The 21,108-nt window shown below is 39.0% G+C and overlaps 2 protein-coding genes across 4 annotated transcripts in view; one reads left to right on the top strand and one right to left on the bottom strand.

Moving 5' to 3' along the window:
- The window catches only part of MIA3 (MIA SH3 domain ER export factor 3), a 78,887-nt gene extending 74,076 nt beyond the window's left edge, over positions 1-4,811 (top strand). For all 3 annotated transcript variants that reach the window (XM_068541781.1, XM_068541780.1, XM_068541782.1), the window contains 5 exons: positions 159-296; positions 1,028-1,096; positions 1,222-1,301; positions 3,082-3,232; positions 4,249-4,811. In XM_068541781.1, coding sequence (XP_068397882.1) covers positions 159-296; positions 1,028-1,096; positions 1,222-1,301; positions 3,082-3,232; positions 4,249-4,559 — 749 coding nt within the window. In that variant the 3' untranslated portion in view covers positions 4,560-4,811. The remainder of the gene's footprint in view (positions 1-158; positions 297-1,027; positions 1,097-1,221; positions 1,302-3,081; positions 3,233-4,248) is intronic.
- Positions 4,812-7,108: 2,297 nt separating this feature from the next.
- AIDA (axin interactor, dorsalization associated) overlaps positions 7,109-21,108 on the bottom strand; it is a 42,025-nt gene continuing 28,025 nt past the window's right edge. Inside the window, exons 7-10 of the mRNA XM_068541790.1 lie at positions 13,176-13,298; positions 11,049-11,171; positions 9,105-9,222; positions 7,109-8,992 (exon numbers count right to left, since the gene is read on the bottom strand). Of these exons, the coding sequence (XP_068397891.1) occupies positions 8,896-8,992; positions 9,105-9,222; positions 11,049-11,171; positions 13,176-13,298 (461 nt within the window). The 3' untranslated portion in view covers positions 7,109-8,895. The remainder of the gene's footprint in view (positions 8,993-9,104; positions 9,223-11,048; positions 11,172-13,175; positions 13,299-21,108) is intronic.

Raw genomic sequence — 21,108 nt, 5'->3', positions numbered from 1 at the left:
TTTTAAAGGGCTGCAATCTATTTTTTGGTGAAAAATGTGTTTAAATTACTTTTTATTTCTGAATATGTGTGTAATATTTATGATGCCCTAGAAATTATCCCAAGAACTTAGAAAAAAAAGGTTCACTTAAAGTGGTAATTATTGCCTGTTGTCGTCAGGTCCCCTGAGCCAGAATGGCTCTTTTGGCCCATCTCCTGTGAGTGGTGGAGAATGCTCCCCGCCGCTGACAGCAGACCCACCCGCAAGACCTCTGTCTGCTACGCTTAACCGAAGAGAGGTGCCTCGGAGTGAATTTGGTGAGCATTGACGTGTTACCTTGCAGTAAACTGTTTCAAGAGTTTTTTCCTTCTTTGAGAATTCTAATGCAAGCAGCGGTTGAGAATTTGGGTCTGTCCAATATAAAGAAGGAAATTTCTTAATTTTGTCTTGGTGGATAAATAGTCGACTTTAGATTTGCTTTAGAACAAAAAGCATTTATTTATTATTATAACAATACTATTTGTCATGTATAAGTATATATGTAAAACAAATATGTAAATATCATTTATTCTTATTGTTGTTTGTTTCTTTTCAGATTTTTGCTGTGAAGTATAGGCCTTTATCTTTAAACTTATGTTGAGTTCCTCTCTTGAATAATATAAAAGTAGCCTTAAAACTATATAATTTATGCAGTGTACATCTATTTCTCATTAATGTGAAATGCTATAAGTCTGTTTCTAATCATAAATATGTCTATAATACTTGGTAAGATATGGAAGTCAGATTACATATAGACTGAAAAAACAGCATATACAATTGCCTGTAGCTTGAAGTACCTGAGCGGTGCTATTAACCTGTAGGTCTTTCAAATCCAAGATAGTTCTTACTTTAATTCTTTAAGTTTGTGCATAAATTGTTAGTGATTTCTCCTCATACGTATTGGGAGACCCATTTTAAATTTTGCTTTCTGGGTAGAACTGAAATCTGACCTGTCCACAATTGGTTTATTCTGAAAAATTCATGCAAGGGCTGTTATTTCTCTCTCAAGGGTCAGTGGATGGGCCTCTACCTCGTCCTCGATGGTCATCTGAGGCATCTGGGAAACCCTCTGCCTCTGGTAAGGGACCTAAGTGTGTTCAAAGAGTCTCAAATTGTAGAGGAGGTGGGTAGAGGACTTTGTATTCTTCTTCAGAGAGTATACAAGTCAGAATAAGTCTAAATCAGTTCTCTGGCCTCCCACAGATCCAGAATCTGGTGCAGCTCCCATGATGAACAGTAGCTCAAGAAGCTCTTCCCCCTCTAAGGTGATGGATGAGGGCAAGGTAAATTCTGCAGTCATTTTGAATTGTAATTAGGTATTTCAGGAAACATCTAACTTTTTCTACAACGCCCTCTCTTTGCCTCGTCCCTCTCCCTTTTGTGTGTTCTGTTATGTCTGTACCATCTCATTTACTTTTTGAAAAAGTAAACTGTTCTCCAAGAGCCTGAAGGCCCTTCAGTTCCCAGCATTACGTCTTTGGCTGAGCATCCAGTAGCACTAAGTACTTGTAGGTTGAACTGGGCTTTTTACTTGGTGTATTTCTGGAAAGGATCAGAGGAGCATGACACTCATCTGCTTTGCTTTAAATTGCATGGCAATACTGACCTTACTGTTGACTTGGAAGTGTTGCTGGGTTGCTGAAGTCTGGTTGGTTGGTTGGTTGGTTGGTTGGTTGGTTGGTTGGTTGGTTGGTTTTTACTCCTTTTTCCTGTTTTGGTTAGGTGATTAATCTCTTTAGAGCATCTGTTGTAATTAACCTTAAAATGTGAAAAGTCATCACTTCAATTCTGTATTGTGTGCTTCGGTGTTGAGTGCTCTAAGGCAAGTCAGTTCATCGTATATTGTGTAAATTCATCATTATTACGTACTTGCTTGGAAGTGTGCTATTTAAGAATATCTCCAGTGGTATACCAGGCAAGCCCTATTTTGAATAATCTGAAATTACAGATTAGTAACAGAGGATGTTTGCTATAAGTGAAGTACTGAATAGTGGAAATCTTTAATTACCTGTTGTGCCAGTTCCCAGCAGTAGCCTTGAATTATGTTCACATAAGTGTATTCTCTTGTGACTTGTGTAGCTGCGACAGCTGCTAAGTCCTCTGATCGTACCTCACAGTGCTTTACTGTGTTGACGTCGAGATACGTATTTTCATTATTGAGAATTTCCAGCCCAGCTTCCGTAGGGAAGGATGGGTCAGCACCTCATACTGTGAAGGACAGTGTTACTGGTGAATGGAGGTAGATGCTGGAGCTGTGCCTGCTGAACGTGTATAATATAACGTCAGCTCTGTTGGGAAATACCTGTGAGTTCCAGTGCAGGACTCCAGGAATACACATCGCTTGAGAGCTCTTTGTGTCCCAGGGCAGCCTGGCTAAGACCCAAGACCCCTTTGAAGTAGCGGACTGACTTCAAAGAGAGTAGAGCCTCCTCTGATAGCGGGGGCAGAGGAGGAAGAGCACTGGCTTGGAGTCAGGCTGATAGTGGATTCCAGCCCAGCCTCTTACGTGCTGTGTGACCTTCGGCAAGTTATCTAATACTCTCTGTGCCTCTGTTCCCTCATGTTTAAAGCAAGGTGAGATCTTATAACACATGAAAGGAAATTGAAGGTACTCTGAATATTAGCTCTTCTTACGTGTGTAGAAAATGGATTTTTCATTCCCTTTTGTTCTTTCCACTCTTAATATGGAAAAATGAGCTATTGTGGTGACGGGAGGGAGGGGCTGCCTAGAAGCAGTTTACGGTGTGTATGGTATGATTGTTAGTTCTTAGTTGGGAATCACCTCTGTTAATATCCTTTGACAGTCCTCTTGCATCCTCTTCTGTTTGCCTATACAAGCAATAATATGATTATGGTGGAAGCGTTCACTCTTCTGACATTCTTTGAACCCTCCCGAGCTGTCAGTGGGACAGATAGGAGGGGTAGAGTTTCATTGCCGTAGTTCGCTCTTTGGACAGGTGCCTGACATCTGTCTGCTTCATTGGGTTTTAGCTTTTACTGGTGTTGGTGCTTTTATCTGTCATATCCAAGTATTTCAGAACTTTCATTACTTCTCCTTTGCAGGTTAATATGGCTGCAAAAGGGCCCCCTCCTTTTCCAGGGGCACCCCTCATGAGCTCCCCCGTGGGAGGCCCTCTACTACCACCCATTCGATACGGACCACCTCCTCAACTCTGCGGGCCTTTTGGGCCTCGGCCACTTCCTCCGCCCTTTGGTATGATGATTGAATGGTAGTAATGGACTTGTGAAGTGTATTCATCTTTTCACTCTAATCCTAGATAAAATTTTAACAGTTGCTACGCAGGGCTGTGCAATGAAAGGGTAAAGCTGGCTGAGTACATTTGAACTTTTCTGCCAGTTTCTCAGGACACATGGGGTGCTGCATAATCTCCCTACACTGAGATGGGCAGTAGGTATCTCTTGTAGACAGGGGAAAATGGGCTGTTCATAGAAAGTCAGAAATATTATTTCTGCCTATGTTTCTTGAACATCTCTGGCTACATACTAGGCTCTGTTATGGATGGAATTAACTCTCCTAACTCCAAGAGCTTAAGGCGTCCTGTAGGACACATACATACATTATATGCAACATAAAACTTGTAATCACCATAATGGAAGTACAAGCAACGGGTCACAGAGTATAAAAGAAGGAAAGATTAATCCATCACTCCCCACCTTGGGAATAAACAGGAAGGAAATGTTAAAGAGAAGGTAGAATCTAATAGCTACTAGGTAGAATGTTGCTGAATTTAATTAGGTGGAGCTGGAAGGCCTTTCCCAGCAGGGCAGACACCTTGATTTTGATGGCATATGTAGGTCCATGCTGCCTACTGCATGAGTTTTTAATTGTTACAGTAACAATGGAATTTCCCTTATCAAAATTTACTAACAGTGAAGCCCTTATTTCATAATCTATCGTCTTAGTATGATATATAGTACTTCTAAGTACAAATCAAGCTCTTGTGAGATAAAGACAGCAGAATTGTGTTGTCGAAAAAAACCACAAGCGAGGTAGAGCCACGTTTAAATCCAGCCTATGTTGCTTCATGGCTGGCTGGCTACAGGCATGTAACTTAAACTTGCTGAGCCTCAAGTTTGCCCCATCTGTAAAGTGGGGATGCCACCACCTGACTTCCAGGGGTATGAAGAATTAACGATTAACATACATGGAATCATCTAAATTTAGATACGTTCATATGTAGTTACGTGACTGAATTTTAATTTTTCCAGGTCCTGGTTTGCGTCCACCACTTGGCTTAAGAGAATATGCACCAGGCGTTCCACCAGGAAGACGGGACCTGCCTCTTGACCCTCGAGAATTCTTACCAGGACACGCACCTTTTAGACCTTTAGGCTCTCTTGGCCCAAGAGAGTACTTTATCCCTGGTACCCGATTACCACCCCCAACCCATGGCCCCCAGGATTATCCACCTTCCTCTGCTGCAAGAGACTCACCGGCTTCCGGCTCCAGAGGTGAGCCCCCGCCTGCCTCTCAGAGCACTAGCCAGGGCTGTTCGCAGGCTTTCACACAGAGCCCGTAACTGACCTCGGACTTCTAGTCAGAGAGAAAGTGGACTGTGCGCTGTTCATGACGGTAGAGGATTTTCACTGGCTTCAGAATCCAAAAGTTGATTTTAAAAGGTTTGTTTTTAGAACTAAGCTGCCTTGGCAGTGTGCATTTTTGAGCCAAACAGTTAAAAAATATCATTTCCCCCTCCCCAAATAAAAATCACCTTGTGAGCTAGAGCCTCCTTACAACTTTGAAATGTGCAATAAAGAATACCTGTGTTTTAGTTAATGTAGCATATGTAACTGCTAAATGATTTAGAATGTCGTGAAAAATATGAACATTTCCTGTGGAAATGCTATAAGAACATGTATTTCCATTTATTATCCTATTTTTAGTGTACACCAGTTGAATACAGAGCAACAGTATTTATAAGGCTTGATTTTTAAAAAATACCTGGTCGCAAAGACTGTTACGCTAAAAATGTTTACTAAAAGATTACTAAACTTTTATCTCCCCTCTTGCTGAAGTTCTTTGTAGTAATAGTTCATAAAAATTTGGTTATTAATATTTCCCAAGTGTCTGTTGACTCATTGTTTTCTCACGAGACTTGTACCATTTTGGAAACATGTAAACTCAAGCTCCCAGAACTGAAGATGGTGACCTGGCAGCACACTTCCCTGGCTCACCGCTCACGAGTTCAACCTCAAAGTCACCGGGAAGCACCGCAACTGATAACGTTTTCCTTCTACTTCAAAGAAGTCAGTGGGCCAATTTGGACAGCATTCACGTGCTTTCTTGTGGCTCTGCCTGGTTGCGAACGGTTTTCTGAGTATGAGTTTACATGTAGCAAGACTTGTCTGACCTGATGTTCTGTTGCTTCTACCGTTCTTGCGTTAAGGGTGCATAACGGAAAAATGACAATGATGTGTCATGACCATAAAAGTAAGAAAATTTCTTTCAAAAAATGTAGAGAGTCTGTTATTTCTCCTATACCTTGCCACTGACTTTCAAGGAATATGGCAAAAAAGGGCAAAGAGTAGGTAATACTATGAGAAAGAATGAGTTAGTTAGGATTGTGAGGCTTGTATCATGCCCTAGGTCAGCAACCATGGGCTGAACTCAGTTCTCTTTGTTGATTGCTCCTACTCCGAAATTCATATTTGAGTACTGGCACTTATATTTAAAAATCAGTAAATCTGAGAATCTAGGATTGCATCATACTTGCTATACCCATTACTGCACCAGGTCTTTTAAACAGTGTTTCTAAGAACTAACTAACTCACCAGACACTTCATAGTAACTAACTTTGTAGCACGTTTCAAGAAGTTTTAAGATTTCAATTAAATCAGAATTATAAAAGGTTGATATTGTTGTTCACGGCTAGATCATACTCTTGCATTCTCTGAAGTTGTGTGATGTAATGATAGATACTACTGAAATCTGCACCGCGACTTGTCACCTTTAGGATATTTAGTCCTCTTAAGAATACCTTATAAAATAAAGCAAATGCTTCACTGTGAAACAAAACTTTTTCTTTATACTAAACTAAAAAAGATGCCACTTTAGAAAGATATGGACCGTTGAAAGAAGACAACTCTTCCAAAATTCATAACGAATACATAAGGAGTTTTTCAGGAAAAGAGAATTCCATCTCTGTGTCCTGTTTATTATCAAGAATAGAAGAAATTTAAGAGGAAAACTCCATAGTTAACAGCATAGGTTATTTTTAACCATGTAAAATAAAAAGATTAAGTCACAAATACAGCTTTTGAGTGTATCAGTCTCTTCAGGACGTGAAATAATGGTGAAGTTAAGATAATTTCGAAATTTAAATAGTATTTAAATATAGATTACACCAGTTAGGAAGATAATATAGTAGCAAAGGTAAATTAAATCTATTTCAACATCAAATCCTGGAGTCTTTTTCTTTTTTTTAACCTCTAAAGCCTTTTTGGTGTTTATTCTCTGTTTCGTATTGAGAAGTCAGTCAGTTGTAGAGAACTTCCACCTGTGGCTTAGCCGAGCGGCCCCAGACTTGCCGCCCCTGCCGCCCCTCTCAGAGCCCTCTGTCTGCACCCCTTCGGCAGCCCGGCCCAGGCAGGCCGCCAATTTGGAGAGGGTGTGGGGGGCATCACCCTCAGTCCCATCAGCCCCGACTAGCTTGAAAATTACACCTGTTTCAGAAGTCATCTCCAGCTAACTGACTGACGACTGTCTTTCTGGGCTTGGTTGCTAAAATCATCTGAGTTACAGAGCAGCAGCGTTTCAGCCTGGAAGTCTGCTATAGTTGTGGTTACTGTTCAGTGGCTGAGCTTTTCATCGAAAAGTAAATAATCTGTGGGATGTGGAGTATTCTGTGTCTACTGCTTCAAGACGGTCGCTCGTTTTGTTATTTCATTCAGGTCTGAATTACAAAGCTAAGCTAATCACGCGGTGTTCGATTTAAGCTTCTTTAACACTGATGAAAGGCATTTGGAGTTCATCTACACCATACTTTTGTGAATGACAGCAGATGTGACATAAACTATCACCTTGATATACATGTCTTATGGTCTATGAGAAAAGAGAAAGAACAATGTATCAGTTTTGCTACATTTTAATGGTAGGTTTTTTTAAGGGATTATTTTTAGGTCTTGTCAGCAACATCAAACAAAAGGTACTGAGTACTCCACAGGGTACAGAGCGCTGCCAAGCACCTCAGAAAATGTACGTGACATGGAGAACATGTGGTTCTTGCCCCCTGAGGAGCTTACAGTCTGGGGGCCGGGCCGGGGCCGGGGGTGGGGGGGGCACGGGGCTGACAAGTCACAGTCTAAGAGTTGAGTGAACAACAAAGTAATTTATTAAGGCAAATTCCTCATCCCCTCAAGCTACTGTGGATGGAATCATCTGGAATTAAACTAATCAAGAGGGAGGCAAGACTAAATTGGGTTGAGAATTCTTCAGGCTCATATAGTTTTTTAACATCCATCATAGTAAACAGAACTGACCTAACAGACAACTGAAAGTGGAGACTAGATCTCTTGAAGTGCAAGGGCTAGAACTTAATTGTGGTTACTTATTTTAAAAAGCAAACATACTGAATGGTATTGACTAGGCTTATTACACGAGTTTAAAAATAGGCCAAGTACTGGCACTGCGTTCCCCTCATGCTAGCATTGGTCATTTAAAAGTGAACATTAAATATGTGGGCTCCACATCTAACCCACAGAATGCCCACCCCAAATCTTAAATGTTCTGTGTATCAAATATCCACCTCGTGTGTACTATGAAAGTTTTATTTATGCCCCATTATTAAGTCAAAAGAATGTAAATAGTCAAATTATAAAAAGCTAATGACCTGCATATTTCCATATGGATGAATGTCAGTATATCTACATAGGAAATAAATGGCAATCCTATCTACCTATATAAAAAAAAAAATAGAATATCTCCAGATTTGCATACTCAGCACTGTAAGAAGAGGTATGCAGGTTCTAAGGTTTCACAATCAGTTGTCAGAAAAACAGCAGTTATTCCTGCGGTATCTTGTTAGCATCTGACTCAAATTATTTTTAGATTACACGATTTAGAAGACTATAAACCCACCAAGAATTTGTTATTATTCTGAGATGGTTCCGTCACTAACCCCAGAATCACTATCAGAAAGAGTAACGATGTGATGTAGAAAAAAGCTAATCAACATGACTAAAAACATGCTCACTTTCAGAAAAACGATCCGGTCATCTGGAAAAATCACAGCTACCGCCTGCGAACACACCCATATGGGATACTGATTAGGCCAAGGCACACTGTTTCTAAGCAGGAGAACCATGAGATCAGGGTGAATCAAGGCCGTCTCCGAGAAGCAGCCTATAAATTTCCAGACTGACCTTGGGCAGCATAATTGGTCCAATTCCTCTCAAAGCAGTTTCACACTATCCTACCCACATCAACCCAAAGTCTGACATTAACTCGAAAAACCAAAGAGCATATTGGCGCAGAAGTGGACAGGTGTGTAAACTCTAGCACACTCTTATTGCTGTATTAAGTGTGAAGGTGAGCACATTCCACCCACAACAGTGTCGTTCCAGGAAGCAGGGCAGGAGTAGTGGCAAATTAGAAAAGAGGCTATTCATTGCACGATTAATAGAAAAGTGAAAACGTTTCAAGATCTACAGTAAGCCTGTATCCAAAGGAGTCTTTTACATCAGTGACGTGCTGGACTTTGAATTCTGTGCTACAGCTTTGCAGTGGACTCACTCTGGCCTGCTGGCCTGGGTACGACTTGCTCCCTGCCTGTTGAAGGGCGAATGTGCTACACAGAGCTAGGATGGTTTCTACTGAGTGGTAAGATTCACAGAAGTTCCGGGGTATTCATGTCAGGATCATTCCTTGTGCAAAGTTTGATGCAGATGAAGATAAAGTGGTTTCTTGGTCAATAATTGCAATTTCTTTCTTTTAAAGTCAGTGGGTTTCTTGTACCTGTAACCACAATAGAAAAGCCATTGATAACTGATCTATTCCCGGGTTACACGTTAAGAAGAGAGTGTCGTCACCGTTAAATTAGCACTACTTCTGTATGTGCGTCACTTACAGCTCTATTACGATTGGCCCAGGTTTAATTTCATCCATCTCCATGAAAGCAAAACACTTGGTGCTGGTAAACCTTTTTTTAGGCTTGTAGTGTTTGAATTCAAAGAAAATAGCTGCACCTAAGGAATTAAAGCAAAGCAGATTAGCCACAGACAGCACATTTCTAGTGTCAATAAATTTTCTTTGATCGCCAGAAGCCTATGAACAAGCAACAACTGTCGTAATTTTACAAAGTAACCTCTGTCAAACAATCTCTCTGATGATACGACTGACTATGGTTGTCACCCCAAAACTCGTCTGTACCTGAATGGAGGGACAGACATGTCTCCGTATCATCCTATTCTACAGAGTAGAGCAAAACTTCTTGAGCCAGAATGACTCAGGAATGTAAGTAAGTTCATCCACAGGTAGAATTATAAAATATTAAGAACAGAAAATACTAAATACTACCAAAAAATCCCACAGAAGATACTTGTTAAGTATTAACATTACTCATAGAAACGCATTAAGTAGAAAAGGCATGTGAAAGAGTTCATCAAAAAATCCAAACTTAGTTTCTCGAAACAAAAACTCAAAAACTCAAAAATTCAGTTTTTGGGAGTTTGAAGTTTGGAGTCTGAACAACAGCTGGTTCAGTTTTTAAATGTTAACTGCTTCCTAATACCTCTCTCAGTGTCCAAAGCCCTGTTTTGTTTTTCCTGGAATGACATGTGCTTGTGTGAAGACAGCGCTAAGCAAGACGAGGGCTTAGAGAGCACGCCCATCCCACCCCTCCCCCAGTGAACAAGTGGTGGTGAAACATGTAGATAGTTTCCTCTCCCCAAAGCCCAACAGATAAGCTCTCTCCACCTCCCCACAGAGAAAAGCTAAGAACAGAATAATAAGTCGCCTCATCTGTGTAGCCAAGAACAATTAATTTCTAAAGAAGGCAAGGAAAGAGACGGAAGGACGTCAGGGTCTCCCTGTTAACTGGCTCCTTGTTAACACAGGCTTAATCAGAGCGGTGCTGGATCTTGCTTTGCTTTTAAAGACAGTTAACGTACATCTAATACCTTCACTGATGACAAAACTCACAAGTGACCAGAAGTTTAACAATGTTCAGAAATGTGTGCGCAGCCCTGGCACCTGGGTCCAGATGGAGCGCTTCACATGTCAAGGAAGGAAAGAAAAGCCAATCACTTAGGAGACAAAGGGATGTGGGTGAGGGAGAGATGGGCGTCTTTATTTATTTATTTGCCGAGCCGCGTGGCTTGTGGGATCTCAGTTCCCCGACCAGGGATTGAATCCGGACCCCAGCAATGAAAGTACCGAGTCTTAACCACTGGACCGCCAGGGAATTCCAGAGATGGACATATTTAGCATCTGCTACCAACACACATGAAAGGATTACAATTGTTAGGTTACCGGTGACCTCGGTCCCCAGGTGTATGACCCTGCCATGTCCACAGAAGAGTAGCTTCTCTTCTCCCTTCCACGGCAATAACAGAGGCATTTTATTATTTAAAAACCTCATAGACCTTTAAGATAGCAGATCACATTTCTTAGTCTCTTCAGCTATGGAACCCATCTCCTTGTCATCGTGATTGTGTCTGAGGTCTGAATAAATGTGAAAATAAAGTCACATTTGAAAACAGCATTAAGGTCCAAATATGATGCCATCATTTTAAGGAAGTTAAAAAAATTTTATTATTCATCTGCATCATCTGTAGATAATATATTTCCTGCATTGCTGGTACGCACAGCTCTATACTTCATGGCATTTATAAGAGAGGACAAAATGTAAAATGAGAATAGCCTAGGAAGATTAACTGAAATGCTTATAAACATAAAGTACACTCATTAGCATTAGTCTCAGTTACAATGACAGTCACTGTACATAACAGATTCAAAGCTGGAGAATAAAGAATCAAATTCTGAATATAGTTCTACTTTTAGCATCACAAACCTTTGGTTAATTTTTCAACATGCTTCTGGAGCTCAATGTCCACATTAAAATGAACATACGTATCTTCTTTTCTTGAAGCCACGGGAGTATCTTGCACAGGAGTTAAATCTATGCCATTCAGATCTAGAGAGGAAAAAAAAGTTTCTGCTTCGAGCCTTCAAATACAAAGACTTAAAAACTGCAAAGGAACTGCAAAGGGCTGTGTTTTCTGAAGAGGCAAAAGCTGAGAGGAGATTCTGAGGCCAATAAAGACCCGTGTCTGGGGTGAGCAGGTACCTGAAGGCGGCTGGTTTGCAAGGTCATGTGGAGGGCACGGCGTAGAGAGGGTGGGAGACCCCCATGGATAGGAGGAGGAAGCCTCCTTACACATCACAAAATTGGATCCTTACTAGTTAAGAGGTGTCTCCTGAGGACACGGGCCAGTATATTTTTGTGGATTACATTTGGGGATGTAATATACCCCAATGGTGCTCCTACCACTATTTCCCAACCTTGCTCGGGTGCATGACGTGGAAAGGCCGATAAATCTAACATTATCAGAATTCCCCTGCTGTATTCAAGTCAGAGGACCAAACAATGGACACGACAGCTGCCAAGGAAACTTTTCCATGAATGAACACTTCTTACATGTATTACTTAAATTCTGGTTCTACTTGCTGTAACATCAGCTGATTTACAATAACCAGATGGCACACTGCGTATGGTATACTGCTGTAATTTTTGGAGCCAGGAATCATCCAGTTCAATCTAATTCAACACAGACTCATTTAATGACTACTCAGTGTTCATGTATTATTCAGCAGACCCATCTTAGGGACCTTAAAGCAAGAGAGTACGTTTCGTTCGATTACTTCAGTTCCTAAAGTTATTTAAATAAAACATGTTTCAGTTCAACCATATGCAAAGGTAACATAATATCTACATTTCATTACATTTTCTTGTATTTTACAGTGTTTGTTCCTGAATGAGAATGTAGTTTTGTGAATGGCCTGTCAAACACTGTAGGGTATAAATACCTCCCGGTAGACCATGGATTTGAGAACCAGTAACATCGGAAGCTGAAGTGTCACAGGGTCAGCGCTATGGATCATGGTCTCTCCATGTTAAAATTCTTGTCTGGGGCCAAAGCCCTTTTTCTTTTATTCGGTACTAATGAACCCATGGGTCTGAACATTTCTATGATCGGTAAAAGTTCCCTCCATTTAATTTCAGTCCATACCTGTTTGATTCGTCTCAAACTGCAGGTTTATTAACTGTAGACTGGATTAACTGTGCAGTTATTTCTGAATAATAGTGTGACAACTTCATCGTCAATCACCCAATAATTATTTTTAAAAGACTGTTGAGCACTTTACAAATAAAGTGCGGTATAAAATGCTTGGCAACAACAAAACAATTCAATCACTGTGGCTTCCCTCTTAAACCAATGACCAAAAAAGTTGTTTTCAAGGGAAAAAAGGGTTTGCCATTGGATAGAAAAAAAACAAATCATGCTTAATAATGACGGTAACATAGTTACGGATAAGAAATAATACATCACTCGTCTAATGTCCCGCAGGATTATGTTCAGGGCGTGGATGTTCATGGAGGCATCCTATTTCCCTGTCTCCACTCATGGTTAATTGAAGGCCCGATTCTCATCCACCTCTGCACAGCTGTCCTATGTACAAACCTCTCTTGGACAGGAACGAGAGGACCTGAAGTGGAGGCGTGGGAAAACAGGAGAACACTGGGCTTTGCAAAGAAAACCACGCACCCTTGGAAGGTGGGGGACATTTTTTTAAACTGTTTTCTGAAGGATGCATCTGGTGTTAAAGACAGTGTGTCTGTCTAGTCAGCACCCTTGACGGAATTTTAAGAATAAAAAGATATACACAAAGAAAAAGCCAAAAGCAAATAAGAGAGTAAGTTATGGATAGGAAAGGATTTTTAGTAAATCTCTCAGAAATGTTTGGTGAAGGAATGATGACCATCTCTTCCCAGGGATTTTGCCTCACTGTAAAATCAACTAAAGTAAGTTGTCACAGATATAAAACATCCCCTCCCTCTCCCCACCAAAAAAGTTCCAAATGAGAAGCAACATTATAAAATTCCCCAGAGGGAAGACAGATATACATAGTTATTTACCTTTTACACTAACTGTGATATAGGGATCAATGCATTGCCCAGCATCTTTCAGGCCAATTTTCTCAATTCTGATAGTGAGTAATGTCATTCCTGGTTCTGATGGCAACCTTGGTAATAAAGTACCTGGCAACGGAGAAAGAGCAATAAAAACGAGCTCTACCAATAATTTCTAAGTAAATATTTTAACAACATAGAGAAGATATAACTTTGCTCTTAACTGGCTTAGTAACTAGCCAGGCATTATTTTGGTTTCCAAAACTTCCAGACACTTGATGTTATTCTTCTCAGACAAATGCTTAATTAGACACAAGATACATCTACACTTCCATACTTCATATTCAACAGTAAAGCATAAATTACTAACTCAAGTTTGTTAAAATTCCAATCCAGGAAGCCCAATTACAAATTACCACGTAATTAAGAATGTACATAATATATATGCTTCACATTTACTCCTATATAATACACTCCATATCTCAACATGAAGTGGTAGAACAAGAACACAAAAAGCTTTATAAACATTTGTTACGTATTTCTAAAGTTTGAAAAATTTAATAACAGAATCAATAAATCTTTCAGCTACTATTAATCTTTCAAGAAATAACGTATAACTTACTATTTATATATTTAACTGAATAACTTTACAGTGTAATTTCCCACTCCTTTCTTCATCCTATTCTGTATGATCTATCCTCTCAGAAATCAGTCCTACTGAGAATGCCACAAAAAAACCACAAGAGTAATTGTATGTTTGAAATCTTTTCCATAGATCAATTAAATTTTTTAAAACTGAAAACCACCCAGAACCACGCAAGAGCATTCCCCACCAAGAAAATGACGTGAAGAAAGAAATCGACTGTACAGTTTGTTCATTTATTTCAAATAATCGATGAACAGATGCAAACAAAAGTTGATTTTAATTTAATATGTATATAGTACCACAAACTACAGAATCTAACATTTATAAAGGACTTTGGTTGACACTCTTCAAGTTTCTATCCAACAATGTGTTATTCTACTTTTAATGAGGAAGTATTTGAAGTACATGAATCAATCAACTTACCATGTTCAAAATATATTATTAATACATTTAACTGACTGCAAATGTGCTTGAGGGAATTTTAGGGGGCAATGAAAATGTTCTCAAATTGGATCACACTGATAGATGCACAACACTATAGATTTATCAAAAGTCATTGAATTGTACACTTAGAATGAGTGAATTTTATGACATGAAAATTACTATAGAAATCCAAGAGTCTTAACTGGTGATACCTGTTAAAAATTTTTTTTGACTAATGACAAGGTAGAAGTATAAAAAGCAGAAAAACCAAAATGGGACATTCAAAGCAGTATTTAATACTGTTTCAAAATTAACATTACGTTTTCACATGAAATATTTTGCCGTATTTCAACACATTTTCAATTTTCACAAGTTTTCTTACACTAAAGATAAAAGGTCTTTACTGCACCCACTGTCTATTCTTTAAAAAAATTTTAAATTGTGAATCTAACACATATTCAGAAAAGCAAATAAAACGAGTGTACAGCTTAATGAAATGTCGGAAAGCAAGCATCCACGTAACCACCACCGAGGTCAAAAAATAAAGCATGACCTCAGGAGTTCCCTTCTATCCCCACCCGATGCTCTTCTGAATTCCTCCTCACTACCCTGGCTTTTAAAATCACTACTAAAAAGCATCCCTGTATAATTATGTTTTGCCTGCTTTTGAACTTTAGATTTATCCAACTGTTGTCAGTTGCTGTAATTTGTTCATTTTTATGATTGTCCAGAATTAGTATAGTATAGGGGTTGTACAAATATACCAGTTCTTGTATCCATTCTTCTGTTGACAGGCATTTGAGTTGCTTCAAGTTTTTGGAAATTGTTAATGCTGCTGTAAACATTCTTGGATACATGCTCTGCTCCACCTAAGCACACATTTCCAAAGGGAGGACTTACTGAGTCACATGGTGTATCACCTTCATGTTTGCTATGTAATTACAAACTATTTTCCCAAGTGGTCGTGTCAATTTCTACTCCTAGTACAATCTCCATTGCTCCACATCCTCACTAGCACTTGGGAGTTGTCAGATTCTTCTTTTTTTGGCCGATTTAGGTGCAGAGAAATGCCAATCTAGTCTTAAGCTCATTTTGCCAATGATTAATGAGTTGAGCACCTTTTCATTTAAAAATAAGCATTTGTATTTCCCTTTTCCTGAAGTATCTATTCAATTATTTTGCCCACTTTACTACTGAAATGCTCACCTTTTTAAAAAAAAATTTATTTATTTATTTATTTTGGCTACACTGGCTCTTAGTTGCAGCATGCAGAATTCTTAGTTGCGGCATGCATGCAGGATCTAGTTCCCTGACCAGGGATCAAACCCGGGCCCCCTGAATTGGGAGCGTGGAGTTTTACCCACTGGACCACCAGGGAAGTCCCTGAAATGTTCACCTTTTTCTTACTGATTTGTAGGAGTCCTCTAATATTTTGACATAAGCTTTTTGTTGGATACATGTTTTACAAATAATTTCTCAGTGGCTTTCCTTTTTAAAAAAAAAATCTGTACAGTGAAGGGTAACATATTAAAACGTGTACAAATTCTAAGCACAGCTTAATGAATTTTCACAAAGTGAACACACCTGTGTGACTAGCACCATATCCAGGAAAGAAAGACACTACCAGCATGTGTAGAGCCTGACATGTGCCCCCAACACGCACCCAAATCACTCTCTCTCCCAAGAGATAACAGCTATTCTTGACTTTTAATACCATGATCAGTCTTTGCATGTTTAGAATGCCTTTTCTGTTTATGGTGTCTTCTGATTATGGTAAATTCTTAATGTTAATGTATTCAAATTTCTCAATCTCTATTCCTTTATAGTCAGCGCTTTCTGTGTCCTATTCAAGAAATCTTTCCCCAGTCCAAGCTCATGAAGGTATTCTTATTATAAGAGCTTTTTTGTTTTGCCATTCACATTTCATTCTATAATCCACATAGAATTAATTTTAGGCTACGGTGTGTGGTAGGAGCCCAATCCCATTCTATTCCACGTGGACACTCAATTGTCCCAGCACTACTTACTTAATAGACTGTCATCTCACCCATGTATCTGCAGTGGCATTTTGATCATAAATCAAGTGTGGGTCTGTTTCCGGGCTCCCCATTCTCTCACTGGACTATTTCTTACCCTTGCACCACTACCGTGAGAGTCTTGATTACCATAATTTTACAAAAAGTCTTGACATTTGGTAAAGCAAATTCTCCCGCCTTGACATTATTCTTCAAGAGTTTTAACTACTTTTAGCCCTTTGCATTTCCATGTAAATTATAACACAACAGCTGTCAAGTTCTTAAAAAAAAACACAAAAAACCCTGAAACATCAAATAACAAAAACACTGTTGGAACTGCAGTGAAGTTCAGATCAATTTTAGGAACAGCCACATCTTTACAAATTGCTTCTTCTAACCCACGAACTGGAGTATATCTCTCCATTTATTTAAGACTTCTTAATTTCTCTCAATAAAGTTTTACTGCTTTCTTCACATGGGTCTTATACTTTTCATTGGATTTATTAAACTATATTGATATTTTCTGATATTATTATAAATGTTATTTCATTTTCTAAGCAACTGTTGATTGTTTATAGAGATAAAATCAATTCTTTTTTGGTACATAATTTTTAAAAAATCAAGGTACAATTCACATACATTATATTAGTTTCAAGTATACAACATGATTTGATATTTGTATATTGCAAAATGATCACAATAAGTGTATAGAATCAATTTTTATGTACAGATTTTACATCCAGGAACCATGCTAAACTCTTACTTTTTTTTTTTTAATTTTATTTTATTTATTTACTTTTGGCTGCATTGGGTCTTCGTTGCTGTGCGCAGGCTTTCTCTAGTTGTGGCAAGTGGGGGCTACTCTTCGTTGCGGTGCGCAGGCTTCTCATTGCAGTGGCTTAGCTTGTTGCGGAGCACAGGCTCTAGGTGCGCGGGCTTCAGTAGTTGTGGCTCGCGGGCTCTAGAGTGCAGGCTCAGTAGTTGTGGCCCACGGGCTTGGTTGCTCTGCGGCACGTGGGATCTTCCCGGACCAGGGCTCGAACCCGTGTCCCCTGAATTGGCAGGTGGATTCTTAACCACTGGACCACCAGGAAGCCCCTCTCTTACTATTTCTGATTATTTACCTACAGGTGCTTTTGCATGTTCTACACACATATTCATAAAATCTACAAATACTTTTTATCTTTTATTTCTGTTTTCGGTCCTAGTGCACTGATGAAAAGAGGTCATAGTAGGCACTATGTCTTGTTATTGATCTGAAAAGGAATGCTTCAAGTATGATTTTGGCTCAAAGCATCCCTTAGAGAACACCCAGAGAACTGTTCTGTTCTCAGTCTGCTAGAATTTTTAAAAATCAGGAAGAGATTTAGAATTTAAACCTTTCTGCATCTATTCAGAGGATTATGAGATTTTCCTCCTTAATCTGCTAATGTGAATTGCCTTGATATATTTTACTTATTGAACAATAGGTTCTGAAAAATCATCAGTTCATGGAGATTTTCCTGATTATTATCTATAGTATTCTATAGTATTATCCAGCCAACCTACATATGGCAGGTTGTTTCTAATATTTTATTATTACAGATTACACCATAATAAACAACCTGGCGTATATGCAAATATTTTCTTCATATTATTAGAGGTGTATCTTGAGAATAAATTCCTAGAAGTGAGATTGCTGGGCCTAAGAGTAAATGTGTACTTCTGCTGTTACTGTTAAATATTGCTGAATTCCCCTCCAAAGGGACTGTACTATTTTGTACTCCTACCACTGATGAATGAGCATCTGTCACAGCCTAAGCAACAGTAGTTTTAATTTGCATGTCTCTTATTATAAGTTGAGTATCTTTTCATATGTTTAAGGGCTATTTGTACATCTTTGTGTGTCTGTATGTATGTGTGTACTGTCTGTTCATGTCTTTTGCCCAGTCTTTTAATGTGCTTGTTCGCCTTTGTTGTCAAAACTTAAAATTTTTATTTATATATTAAGGATGTTAGCCCCTTGGTCTTTTTTTACTTTGACCATGGCTTGCTTTCTTTGACAGTCAAAAGGTGATTTCTTATCCAATATTCAAAGTCAGTGATAATGAGACTATGTTTTTCCCAAGTGAACATTAAAACTGGTTTCTACCTTTGGATGAATCAGTTCATAATCTGTAACTGTCTAGCTCTTTTAGTTGAAATGAATGAATGGGATGACATTTCTTTCCTCATTACCAACAAACCTTTTTGCCTCAGACCACACTAAAATCTAATCTAACTACTAAATATATTTCTAACAATTCAATACAAAGGCAGTGATTTCAAGCTGCAAGTTAATTTATTCAGCTTCATTATTCTATAATTCAAGGTAGCATGAAAACGTTCCATCATGAAGGTTCAGTTTCACCCTCATTACACCTATTAAAGAGTATCTGCAAGCTGACTATAAAATGAAGACTACAAATGATATAAAAAGGTGAATATTCAAGGCATTTCATGATGGTTTCCAGTGTGCTCTCTCCCTGTATGACCAACTCCTACACACTCGGAGTGTCAGTTCAGGCTAGATTACCTGTGCTGAACTCCCTTAGCCTTTTTTTTTTTGCTCACCCATAATACACCGCGCACATCTCTAACCATAATTATGTACTGTTGGCTTTGTCTTGTTGACTACATAGCAAGCTTCCTGAAAGACAAGTCTGGGTAACCACTCATTTTTTTATTGTTTGGCATTAGTAATAAACAGATCTTTTTTGAATTAATGTATTGTTGAATAAATAAATGAATTTCACAGCTCTAAAGGTTATATTATGTTCTAGTAAACAAATGGCTAGATAATATATATTATATATGTATCGATGCACTGTCTTATATGACATGTGCGTGAAAGAAGATAAAATACGAGCATAATACCATACCACCTGCAGCTCCTGGGTTAGATGAGAAATGTAGCATGTTCGTGTATCAAAGGTAAAACCATATGATAATCAGAAATCAAAGCACTACATTAAAAGAAGATTTCTAAATTAACAATTAAAATATTCAACTACATAAAGTAATAGGAGAACAAGCAACTACACTTGTAAAACTTGAAGACTGTAATCAGGATAAGAAAAGAAATTATCATACATGATCTGGTATAGACTACGCTTTTCCAGCTAGAACTAAATAACTTGCTATTAAATCTAGAGCAAGGATCAAAAATAACAAATGTTCTTCTATGCGGTAGCACTGCATAAATAACAGATAATCAACGCTTACAGAACACTTAACTACGTGCCAGGCAATGTTCTAATCCTTTATATGTGTCAACTCATTTAATCCTCACAATAATTCTATGATATAGGTGTTAATGTCAGTCCCATTTAGTTAGTAGAAGGTGAAAATTGGGGCACAGAAAAGTTAGGTAACTTGTCCATTATCACACAGCAGTCTGACCCTAGAGTCCATGCTTCTAACTGCCATGTCCCATTTGCCACTTTTGTAATTTAATTGTCCACAAAGCCTAAAAAGGACCTGCAGGATAATCTGCATCTCAAGGTCCTTAACGTAAGTCCCTTTGCCATGTAACATACATGCTCACAGGCTCTTGGGATTGGAATATGGATGCCTTCGGGGGACCATACAGCTAACTGCCTAAACCAGGATTTCTCAACCAGGTTTCCGCAGAATCCTAGGGGTGTGCTGGAGCTGTGGCTAGGAGTTCCACAGAAGAGAGTGATTAAGAAGGAATAAACGCCACCTGAACTTTGTGCGCTGAGCAATGCGTGTTCACTGTGATGGACAGAGACTGGGCAGTCCCCACGGCAACTCTATTACGGGTCTTTGAGCCTCACATGGCAATGGGCAGCAGGACCACGTTCATCTGGCTGGATCCATTTTTAGTTTTTCATGCGAGAAAGGGGCAGCGACTGGCAGTTGGTAAGCTCTACAGTGCACGGAGGAAGGCAGCCCGGTGCTGTCAGCCTCTTCGGATTTACCTACCCTACCTCCCCAGTGTACCACCAACTGGAGCAAACATGTCCTACTGCTGTCAAAGAAAACTGGGGGGAATTATTTGATTCAATGTGGCTTCTGAAGAAGAGGTATGAGCTAGGAGAGGAGGATTCCAAACCTAAGCCTACAGATGATTCTGATAAGGTAACAACAATGAATCACAAGCTCCAGGGTCATTTTACTGCACTAGGGCAATAGGGGACACACCAAAGTCCACCTTGATGATGAAAACTATCTATCAATACGTTGTATTTGGACCAGTAATCCAAGTTGTCCTATTCCATAGTGCATCAACTGTGGAAGACAATTTATGAACGCAGCTATGGCTCCAGAAACATTAAAAAAATCACTTAACTACAAATCACAACCATTGACAAGGTGCTAATATTTGGGGATTCTATTAGCCATTTAAAATAAACAGAGTAAAGGGAACCCTCTTGCACTGTTGGTGGGAATGTAAATTGATACAGCCACTATGGAGAACAGTATGGAGATTCCTTAAAAAACTAAAAATAGAACTACCATATGACCCAGCAATCCCACTCCTGGGCATATACCCTAAGAACACCATAATTCAAAAAGAGTCATGTACCACAGTGTTCACTGCAGCACTATTTACAATAGCCAGGACATGGAAGCAACCTAAGTGTCCATCGACAGATGAATGGATAAAGAAGATGTGGCACATATATACAATGGAATATTACTCAGCCATAAAAAGAAACGAAATTGAGTTATTTGTAGGGAGGTGGATGGACCTAGAGTCTGTCATACAGAGTGAAGTAAGTCAGAAAGAGAAAAACAAATACCGTATGCTAACACATATATATGGAATCTTAAAAAAAAAAAAAAAGGTTCTGAAGAACCTGGGGGCAGA

Source organism: Eschrichtius robustus, chromosome 3 (assembly GCF_028021215.1).
Source record: "Eschrichtius robustus isolate mEscRob2 chromosome 3, mEscRob2.pri, whole genome shotgun sequence".
Classification (NCBI taxonomy): domain Eukaryota; kingdom Metazoa; phylum Chordata; class Mammalia; order Artiodactyla; family Eschrichtiidae; genus Eschrichtius; species Eschrichtius robustus.
The sequence above is the reverse complement of the archived record's forward strand: the minus strand, read 5'-3'. Positions and strand labels throughout refer to the sequence as shown.